The sequence below is a fragment of the Trachymyrmex cornetzi genome, unplaced genomic scaffold (genome assembly GCF_001594075.2).
Source record: "Trachymyrmex cornetzi isolate Tcor2-1 unplaced genomic scaffold, Tcor1.1 scaffold96, whole genome shotgun sequence".
Taxonomy (NCBI): Eukaryota; Metazoa; Arthropoda; class Insecta; order Hymenoptera; family Formicidae; genus Trachymyrmex; species Trachymyrmex cornetzi.
Window position 1 is genome coordinate 258,188 of NW_017300311.1, and position 12,036 is coordinate 270,223.

The following is a 12,036-nucleotide window of genomic DNA, read 5'->3' on the forward strand; positions in this document are numbered from 1 at the left end:
TACCGACGACGAGTATACGTCCTCTCTACCACCGTCACCACCGTCGTCGGCGGAGGTGCCTCCTCCACTACCACCACCGCCGCTACCACCGCCACCACCGTCACCGTCGCCAGCACCACCGTCATCATCACCCACCCGCGTTCTCAGTGTCAAGTGGACGACGCGTCTGTCGACGAGTGCGTTGTCTACCGCGCGAGTTCGAGAGAGGAGAGACCTTCTCCTGTGATTACAGCCTCGCTACCGATCGACATCGCGCGTCCTGAAATTATCGTGATTCTCGTAATCTCTCAATGCCGACTAACGGGGGAAGCTAGGACGACGACAGTTTCTCTTTTTTTTTCCTTCCTTCGTCAGTTAGCAGTCCGCTTGGCATCACGTGCTGGCCACCGTCTCGCGGGAGCTCGCGACACGCGACTCGTGTAGACGGTGGTACTGAACGGCCGGCACGACCTCGTCGTCGCCGTCGAGGAGGCCCAACCCTCGAAGCACGAGGGCATCGCCCGCCAAGAGGGAAGGCGACAGGCCTTCTGGCCTCTTCGCGAGGATGTCGCCGCCTCCTCGTCGTCGGCGACGACGTGGATGTACGCGCTTTTCGGTAAGGGGATTCTCCGCGATGACGCGCGAATGCTCGTGATGTGCGAAATAGCGTCGCAATCTTTTTCATCGAGACGTCGGAAAAATTATTTTGATCTGCGTATGGTTTAGTATATACACTAAAAGGCTGATAATAACTGCCAAATGTTGAATGAAATAATGCCAATCAAATGTTCGGTTAATATAAACTATAATTTTTTATTTTCTTAATATTTAGTAAACAGTATGTTAACCGAACTTTTGATTGGAACTATTTTACTCAACATTTGGTAGCTATTTTTTCTCAGTATATTTTAGGATTATTCGTCTACATAATTTTTGCAAAAGAAGAAATCAATCTAATACAGAACATCGTTGTGCAATTTTTATAATTACTTTATACATTTTGTTTCATGGTATTAAATTACACGTGAGATTTATGTCCATTTCTACCAATGTGGATTAACTTTAATATTGGTTTAATTAATTTTTTTTTAATTTTTAGAATTGTAGAAAGATAAAAAGTAAGTTAAACCGACATTAAAGTTAATTTTCATTGATGTAAATGGACATTAATTGAATATAACTTCTTCGTCAACGTCTTTTTAGACAGTATACGTATTGCTTTTCGTATTTTTAAATCACTCTCAGTAGGTAATTTAATAAGCTATAATTTATCTACAAAAGTCAGTATGTAATTTAATAAGCTATAATTTATCTACAAAAATAATAAATTACAAACTGTGGATTCAATAGTGATTTTTAAACAGAGTTGGTTAAAGTGTTTTCTTTTAGTTGAAAAAGTGTTTTTTTATTATTGGTTTCTTTTAATTGAAGAACTTGTGTTATAGAGTGACATATTGTGCTGTTCATCCATCAGATACATTTTCCATCAATTATTTCAATCACTGGAATATTCTTCTTAGTTCAGGTACTGTTTTCTTTTCCATTGTCACATTGAAGTAAAATTCGTATTCATACTAGTCTTATCGTGTCGATTCCTTTATTTGGATCACAAAGGATATTTTTCTCTGAAGCTCTGTCTTCTGTTTCTGATCTTTGAATTCCTCATCCATTCAGATAACTTTGATTTAACGACACTGTTTTACTGATGGTAAAGTATTATATTTTTCAACATCGAAAATCGCGACAGGTGTCATCGTTGTGTCCATTATTATATCGATCATTATGCCAGTGACATCATTATTGCTATTTCCATTGATAAAGGCTCGACGAAGCACGGTTATCGAAGGTCGTGCGCGCACGACGTTGTTGCAGCTCCTAGGTAATGTCATTGTCACTATTATCTCAATCGTCAGCGTCACGCGATTGCATTCTGAATAATTTTTTTACACGTCATCGAACGCACCGAGGTCTCCTTCGGAGAGCATTCGTTGTTTACACGGTGATAAAACATATAGATCTTTGTCGTACACGGAAAGAACAATTTTGCGGAAATATCTAAAAATTTAGTTACCCAATCACGAACATAAGTCATCATGACATCAAAATGGCTCCAAAATGATTATTAAAAGTCACTTTTGGATCAATTACGATTTATTTTAACGTCATTTTAACTTATCGTGATTTGTGGTTCTACTTGGATAGATACAGATCTGAAAATAATTTTGTTGAACTATCAAAATAATTATATAAGAAACTCAAGGATAATACTACAAAAAGTTTTGATATTCAACAAACTTGATTGTCTTACAGAATTATTTTTCAATCTATATCTAGTTAAATTTTTAGCAAAATTATCTTTTCCGTATAGTTTTATGTAACACTATCACTTAGATCAATTTTCACAATATATTTCACAATATAAAGTTACCTAACTAAGGATTAAAGGTTAACAGGAAATTCATTCATAAATTTCATTGATAAATCTCCTGGTAACCTTTAATCTTTAGATTAGACGAAATTCCATCAACTACCGTAGGTATCTCGTTCATAACAGAACAAAAAATTCCAACTTGTACTGACACTTTCATAAGACGAGAGAATTATTTTAATTATAGAAAAGCTACTCATAAGAGTTCACTTACCTGCGAAAATTATTATTAAATTGCGAAAGATAATACATTGCACGTCTATCGAGACTTGATGAAGAAGTCACATGCATGTTTATCTATGATTATCTAAAATGATTATTTAAAATAAATACGCGCGGTTATTATGATTTTATTACCATAATTTTGCCGGTATTTATAAAAGCAACATGGGAAAATTACGTGAAAGGATTCGCATTTAGTAATACCGCGGAGATACTGTCTGAACAGAGATATGGACGTTTGAAATATTATCCCATAGAAAAGTATCTTTTTCTATCACGGATGGCTCATGCATTCGACACTCCGGAATTGGTTTCTGAAACTTAAACGTCCAAGACGAGCCCTTCTCCGGAGAACATTCCTTCTGTTTGCAAGTACCGTCGTCGCTGTCTATATATCGCTAACGTGCGTTACACCGTGAAGCGAAATGTCATAAAAATGCGGAATTGCCTGGCAGGCAGCGGCACGAGGTAGCAATTAATGCGCGTTGAAGGCGAATGATTCGCTATGGGTTTGTGTTTGATTGATTACCGATTTCGTCGTTCGCCCGTATATTCTTGCCGATCTAGAGCCGATCTTGCGTAAACATCCTTTGTGAGCCTTCTGCAATGCTGGATGGGCGATGTATAGACTGACACGTGCAAAATTTCTTGAACGGAGAAAATATACACGGAAAGAACGATTTTTCTGAAGTATTTAAAAATTTATCCATAGATACACACAACAACAGATCTGAAATTAGTTTATTGGATCATCAAAAGAATTATGTATTTAAACATAACGAACAATGTTGGACGAAAAGAACAGTTTTGACAGAATAAATCTAATTTAGTTAGCTACAGATTTAAAAATAATTTTGTTGGACTATTGAAATAATTACACAGAATGCTCAAATATGATAAGCAATGGAAAATATTTTAACATTCTAGCAACTTCTTGAACATCTTATATGTAATTATTTTGATTCAAAATTATTTTCAGATCTGTATTTTTCAGAGCTAAATTTTTTACCCCGACGTCTCTCTCTGTTTGGGCCTAATAAAAAAATGTAATTTATTTTCTTACTAATATTTTATTTAAGAACTTTTTTTGTATTTGATGACTTCGTCTATTAATGTCAGATATTTTTTTCTGAAAATTTGTTATTTTGAAGACTAGTGGGATTAAATATTACAACAAAACCATTTTTTCCATATACAGGGTGTTCCAAAATTTGCGCCCGCGAAATACAAGACATGATACTTTATGCTAAAACAAATAACTTTTTCTTTTAACGAAATTGCGTCCGATAAATAATTTTTGCGCTTATTTGTTGACTTCAACTTGCTCTCCTGCAAAAACTACTTATCGGACGCAATTTTGCTAAAGGAAAAAGTTGTTTTTTGTGCTAAAACGAAAAACTTTTTCCTGTAGTAAAATTACCTTCGATAAATAATTTTTGCGTTTACTCGTACAACTTCAACCTGCTCTCCTGTAAAATTACTAATTAGACGCAATTTTGCAAAAAGAATAAGTTGTTTCTTTTAGCATAAAAAGTATTACGTTTTGTACTTCGCGGGCGCGAATTTTGAAACACTCTGTTAATAACTCCGGAGACATCAATGACATTCTCATTTTGTTATGTTGATTTATTTTAGGCCTAGACTTTTGGCATGACGTTAAAAATTCGCGATAAAGATTGCGAATTGCTCTTCCCGCGACATTCTAGAAAAGGATACATGCCTTTCTCTTTTTTTCCCCCGTTATTGGGTAATTATTAATATAATACTCTACGTCGGCGGTAGTTAACACGCATTCCAAAGTCGCGCGATGTCTGATGATACGTGTTCAACCGCACTCACAATCGCGTCGTGACATTGGCGTGCTGTCATCACTCAAGGCCGAAGATTGCATTACGCACATGCGACATATTTGTTCCGTCTACTTCCTTATGCGACATTACGACATGGTGCGTTGCTCTTTGCGAGTTCACGAAATTAAATTATAAGATTGATCATCATCGCATGTCATTAGTGAAGGAAAGAAAATCTCAGTCTGAGGCCCAGTTTCACAATTCACGGTTAACTTTTAATCGAGGTTCAACTTATTTATTATCTCCAATTCTAAAATTGGAAAGAGATACTGAATGAGTTAAACCTCGGTTAAGAGTTAACCGTAAGTTGTGTGAATGATCTCCGTATTTTTAGTTCCCAACGCTTTTTGCGGTTGCAACTATTGCGGTGCCCTTCGTCTTTGACGAGGAAACTGCACACGAAAGAACGATTTTGTCAAAATATCTAAACATTCAGCTAGATACAAATCTGAAAATAATTTTCTTGAATCAAAGTAATTATGTAGGACGCTCAAGCTGGTTGCTAGAATTTCATCAAATTTTTTTGTAGCATTGTTTATCTTGCATAATTATTTAGATGGTTTAAAATTATTTTGAGATCAATATGTAGCTAAATTTTAAGTATTTCAACAAAATTGTTCTTTTCGCGTGCAAGTCGTAGCCGATACTCTGGAAATTAATCGGCCGTTTAAAATGAGGGACTACTGGCGTGAAAAGTTACACTTTGCGTGGGTTCATACAAGTAGATAATTATGCCTTAGCTTCCGGATAATTGTCCGTCAATAGTGCCATATTTTACATTGCGCAAAGTTACCGCAAATTATCACACGTCAAGTCAATATACTTATATACGCAGTCGTAATTTTCCAGGCCTAAACAGAACACAATTAAGTCATTATGATACCAAAATAGCGTCAAAATGACTCCAAAATAATTACTTAAAATTACTTTTCAGTCAGTTACGGTTTATTCTAACGTTATTCCGATGACGTCATTTGACGTCATTTTGATGTCGTTTGACATCATCGTGATTTTGTTGTTCTGTTTGGAGCGTGGAAGGTTTGCAAGAAGAATATCACCCAAAAGTCGTTTATTAATAAATTCTCCTGCTAAAAATTTATTTCGATCGCGAAGTTTATCTCTCAATTCGAGACCGGTTCCGAAGTTAGTTTGGTGAGGATAATAAGGGAAACTTTCGCACGTCACGAGCGTTTTCGTGCGCGTCCTTTGATGGGAATCCTCCAGTGGCGAATCGCTCTGTCGTTCTTCAGACGAAGGTGGTCTACTGCCGGACACCAGCAGCGACGGCGTCGTCGAGAATGATGACGCGGTGGTCGCCGCAGGCGATGGCGCCTGCGTGAATGATCGCATGTTGCCCTATCATCAACATCAACATCAGCAACATTCCCATCAGCAGCAGCAACAACGTCATCATCATCAACTGCAGCAACAGCAGCAGCACCCGTCGGCGGAGTCCGAACTGGACGATCTTCTGCGATTCCGCGGTACCGGGACTACGACCGGACAGGAACAGGAAGAGATGGTGGCGCAAGAAATGGCACAGGGCTACACCCAGCTCCTACATTCGGCAGCGGCGGTGCCGGCCCAGGAGACGCAGGAATACATCTCGCTGCAGGAGCTACAGCCGCGTATTCACCATCAAGAGCATCACCGCACCGTGCACGACACCTGCACGCAATTGGCCACGTCCGCCTCGCAACTCTATCATCAGCATCATCAACATCAACAGCAGCGAAGCGGTAGACAGCAACAGCAACAGCAACAGCAACATCGACGAGATTATTATAATCTCTCATCCGTGCAGGAGTAAGTTTGGTTGTCCCGCTAGTTGCGTGTTCGTCGTCACGAAATAATTAAGATAGAGGATCTTAATTAATGCAATATCGACGAAACATGTTTTTACATCAACCCGTGTCGCAAATGGTCCCCAAATGTACTGCGAAAATTTTAAAGAAGGTAAAAAAGAAGAGACAAATTTAGAAAGAAATAAAAGGATGAGTGAAATGTAAATTAAAAACTCAAAAATTTTCTAAATTATATTATATTAAAAATTAAATTTTTCAGAAAAGGGGAAAAGTTTCAACTTAACAGAGCATTGCTGACAAATCAAATAATATTGCAAGAAGAACACTCTTCCAAAGGACTTTTTTAATATACTTTTTGACTTTGTATTTAGATGTTTCAAAATTTAATATTTGAAAATATGCCATATCCATTAATTTTGAGAGACTGTTTCACTCCTTAAATACTGAGAATGGGCCGATATAAAAAAATACGTGTCTTTTAGATTTTGTGTTTGACATATTTCAAGAAGAATCGAATCGAACAATGACAAGTCTCTTGTAAGTCATCCTCAGCCGTAAATATGATATTAATGCGTAAAAAAAATAAGTAATAAGAAAAATAAGACAAAATAGTAAATTAATTGTAGAAATAAGACATTGAAATAAATAAGAAGAACAACAAGAAACAGGTGCATAACAAATATTATTCATGAAATTAAGTATGATAGATAAAAAAGAATGACATTTTCCTGAAGACGAATCAATCCAAAAGAAGTGATGTCCAGATTTTCGTTCCTACGAGATTTAATTAATTTTTTTCATATTATTTATTTTTTATGCAGTGATTAGTATTATATTTACGGATGAGGATGATTTATTAGTTGAAAAACGTTGCTCCATGCGATGTTGCCTCTGCGATGTTGGATTAAATAAATATTCAGAGATGATCGAATTATATAATTATTTACTCTTAAAAACGGAACTACGCTGCTATGTTGTTTTATGCGATACAACGTTATTTATATCACATTGTGTGCAACAACAATCAATAAGCTTCTCGGCATAATCTGCTGGAATCGGCTTTGGAATTATGACCGGTGCTGTCAATACCGAGTTATCGAGTCAGTAATACCTCGGAAATCACTCGAAAACTGGTTATTCGTGTATCCAGTATCTAAATGATATCTGGACCCGTTACTCAGGTAAATTAATTAGTAAAAAGAAAAAAACACAGTTCACATTCACGTAATTATTCTAATAATAATAGGCAATATTAAATGGCATGTCGCGTAATCGAATTTGCAATGAAATTTGTTTTTTACGTATAAATTTACAAACGTGTGTGTAAAACAAAAGGCGAAGCGAAGGACAATGTCAGTCATTGCTAGTTCAGCATTTACGCTCTAACGGATCTAAATAGCGTACATCCATAATAATTCATTAACGGCATTGCGAGCAAAACGTACCAATGTCATTTACACGGGATGTTTATTTCTACTAATGTGGATTAATTTCGTACAAAAAGAAGTTTTGCCCTTTTTAGTACCTAAAAATTTAGTCAGATACAGATGTGAAAATAATTTTGTTGAATCATAAAAATAATTATGTATAGAAACAAGATGAATGTTTCAATAAATTTTGACAAACTAACAATCATCTTGAGTTCTTCGCTTCGCCTTTTGTTTTATATACACGTTTGTAGATTTATACGTAAAAAACAAATTTCATCGCAAATTCGATTACGCGACATGCCATTTAGTATTGCCTATTAGAATAATTACATGAATGTGAACCGTGTTTTTTTTGTCTTTTTACTAATTAATTTACCCGAGTAACGGGTCCAGATATCATTTAGATACTGGATACATATAAATAACCAGTGTCTTACGTAATTATTTTGATGATCTAACAAAATTATTTTCAGATCTATATTTCGCTAAATTTTTAGGTACTTCAGGAAAACCGTCCTTTCCATGCGGTTTAATTTACTTTTTATCTTTTTCTAATTCTAAAAATTCTTAGAAATTTCGAATTCTTATATAGAAGAACATAAAAAATAAATTAAACCGAAGTTAATCTATATTGATAGAAAAAGACTATAATAAATAATTGGTTGATAATCTTTCTTTTTTCTCTTCATGTTGCTCCCGATTTTCATTTCGATGTTCCGATAGTTGTAGTGCAACTAACGGGGATCAATAGAAAGCTTCGCGCTTTCTATTCTATCGCCTTTTTTCACCATTTTCTGTTCCCATACCCCGCTCAATATTTTATACGAGTCGCGAGATGCATTGCGTAATGCATCTCTTTATCATTGTCTCGCAGTACCGCAACGAATGTGATTTCCATGCGTTATGTTGACTACTCGATCAGATGCATTCTCGCTCTCTCTTTCGCGTCCACGCCTTTAAAATTAATTTTTTAACGAATCCAAACGCCATGTGCAACTCGTGATTTATCTCGATAATCCTAGCTAACTAATAATTATATCACGATTATAATCTGATTTGCCTTAAAAATTCATCCAATGAAAAGTAGATCGAGATGAAATAAAAAAAAGATCTGTTTTGCTGCACTTGGCTGGGCTAGAATTCTTTTCTTTCTCTCTTTGGCCAAACATATACATGGAAAGAACAGCTTTATTGAAATATTTACAAATTTAATTAGATTCGCAAATAATTTTGTTGGACTATCAAAATAATTAGGATGCTCAAACTTTGCTAAAACTTTTTGCAGCATTGCTCATGCTTGAAATTCTTTCATAATTATTTTGATATTTCGACAAAATTATTTTTAAATTTATATTTAGTTAAATTTTTAGCTATTTCAACAAAATCATTTTATCTATGGATCTATTTCACTTTAAGCATAAACAGTGTATACTCTCTAAATTCTTTGGAGTGGAATCTCGCTCTAAAATGTGAAAATTGAACTAGTTTTGAATTAGAGTAGCTCAATTTTCAATCTTTGATTTCATTCTTCAGAGTAACACTTCACTCTAAAAGTTTTAGAGAGTAGTTTAACTATAAAAAACATATTTAAAATCATCGTCTCGTAAATAAGTCGCGCGGCTGTACTTTATATTTTAAGCATGTATTCATAGTCGGTTCTTATCTCAAGACCGTCTTAAACAATATCTTCAGACGCTAATGTGGCCTTCTGATTGGTTGATGCATGACACCTCAAAACAAAAATTAAGAGGTCTTGAATATAAGAACTGACTATAAACACTAGCCTTAGACTTTAGAAATTGAGCTGAAGCACGGAAGAATTAACTCAGATTCGTGGTTGCAGTTAGCAATAGATATGTCAGTTATACGTGAGCTCCCACCTGTCGCATCGTACGCGACATGACGTCGCCGTCGGCGTCGTTGTATCTATCTACGAATAAATAGAATTACACTAATCGCTTGCATTACATCATACTACACGGAACTATTTGCCATTGTCAATGACGAGATAGTCGGCAGACCTTGGTCCTTCGTTTTGCAAATGAAAAACAAATATGCGATCATCTTGAACAATTTTGTTAACCCCATCTCAACTTGTTTTTTTTTTATTTCCTAATTATATTTAAGGATTAAGATTCTAAAGAATACTGACAGAATTTTAAAGATAAAATATTAAAATACCTTTTCGTTTCATTTTTGCTATTTTGTGTTATAACAATGAATAATAATCCTCAACTTTTTTTAGAAGATTAATTTTGAAAATAATTTAAATTATGCTTGTTCGTTCAAAACATTATGCGATTAATTGCGTGATTATACATTGGAATTGTTATATCCTTATATGCATAAATGTGATTGACAACACCGATAACGCGATCGAGGTTTAATCGATCGGCAAAAAACTTTATATGCGTTCAAACAGGTAAGACAAATCGAAAGATTGGATCGATATCGCTCGTAAGAACTTATAGATCGTAAGGTCGATGACGATAGTTCAATACTCCCGGATGTGACGTTGGTGTAACTATACATTATTACACGCCCCGCATATGATTAGCGTACTTACATACAAAAATGTTATGCACTTTCATGCGATCACAACTTTCCCTATTCCCTCGGGGTCTTGAAAATATATAAATCTTGATAACTAAATGGCTTGTTATTGCAAAGATAATGATTAAATACTTTTAATAGTTATGTAGAAATAATGAATATTTCTCCCTGCATAATTTCTTTGAAAATAATTGCGTATATATTCTGCATAATTTTTAAACACTTTTATATATATTTATATATGAAAAATTTTCCTTATTTACGATTTTCTTTATATACGACTTTTTGAAACAGCGGAGAAACTTCATGACGTGTTACGTACTAATGTCATGTATTACATGATTTAATGCAGCGACTTCATTTCATCGGTTTATTTAATCGACAGTCATACTACACGTACTCAGAGAAAAATGTAGTAGTAGCAACTATAAAGGTGATAGCTATACAAGTTTTATATATAGAATTAATACACACAGGTATTTAGATGTATATAAACTATTTCATATTTGCTATAACGATAAAATAATTTATTTAACTATTTATATATAAAATATATATATGTGAATTCATATATATAATATAAAATGTGTAATACATGAATTCTATATGTAATATAAAATTTGATAATCACTTTTTTACAATTACTTTCACTATATTTTTTAAGTGTATTACAATCTATTTTTGGCAATCATGATTTTCAAGATCCGCTATTAGAATGCCGTTTGACTTCGGTGCTTAATTAAAATTCGCTTGCAGAAGTTCGTGCTCCACGGTTTATTTCGGCGAGATAGGCACGGGTACCGGGGTGGGAGAGGTAACCACCGCCTCGGCGGGGGGTGGTGGCGAAGGTCTCGCCCCGACTCCAACCCCCGCCAGCAGCAGCAGCGGCAGCACTGCCAGTACCACCACCACCCCCAGCAGCCCAAACACGACCACTACAACTACTACCACCACCACCTCTACCAGCAGCACCGCCACCATCCCGCAGATTGCAACGGGGGCTGAACCGCCCCAGCACATGGAGACACCCCCGACGATGGTCCCCGACCAGCAGGCACCCGCCTCCGGCCATCAATATCACCACCATCACCATCATCATCATCATCATCATCATCGACATCATCGTAGTACGTCATCCACCACGCCTAGCCATGGACCGGCGACCGACACCTCGGACGAGTTCGCACCGGTTTCCAGAAAACGGAAGCTTTCTTGCCAGTAAGTTTAATCCGTAATTTGCCTAAGAACCTCGAGGGTTCATGCCTCTAAGGGATTAACGGTTGATTTCACCAGTTCCTCTCAAACCAGATAATGCTAACTGAACTTGCGATGATTCGTTAAATACCGTTCCACCAAGGTTCGCTGATACCAACAATGTGATATATTATTGATATAAATTAACAATACAGCATTTAAATTAAAAAGTACTACATTCTATTCTTATCCTATCTAATTATATACAGGGTCCGCCAAAAGTACCGGGACGGTCTAATAACTTTTGAAAGAATTAAATTTTCAAAAATCGCCGAAACACGTGATTCGATTTTTCAAACAAGCTATCTTTTGAGGGGGGATTTCGGCCCCCCCAACCTCAAGGAGGGTGGGGGGCATGAGAGGGGCCAAAAATCTTAAATGGCAACATGGGTCGAGTGGGGGCTCGTTTGAAAGGTATTTTCGAGACGAATTCAGACCACTGGTCGTAGATGGCGCTGCGAGCGTTTTTCGCGTGGATATTTCATTTTTAAGCGTTTAGTCGTAGTAACGTTAAA

The 12,036-nt window shown here is 36.1% G+C and overlaps 1 protein-coding gene across 3 annotated transcripts in view; it reads left to right on the forward strand.

The window, feature by feature from the left end:
- The first annotated feature begins 566 nt into the window (after window positions 1-566).
- The window catches only part of cyc (basic helix-loop-helix ARNT-like protein cyc), a 31,049-nt gene continuing 19,579 nt past the window's right edge, over window positions 567-12,036 (forward strand). For all 3 annotated transcript variants that reach the window (XM_018521074.1, XM_018521075.1, XM_018521076.1), the window contains exons 1-3: window positions 567-595; window positions 5,730-6,285; window positions 11,024-11,485. In XM_018521074.1, coding sequence (XP_018376576.1) covers window positions 580-595; window positions 5,730-6,285; window positions 11,024-11,485 — 1,034 coding nt within the window. In that variant the 5' untranslated portion in view covers window positions 567-579. The remainder of the gene's footprint in view (window positions 596-5,729; window positions 6,286-11,023; window positions 11,486-12,036) is intronic.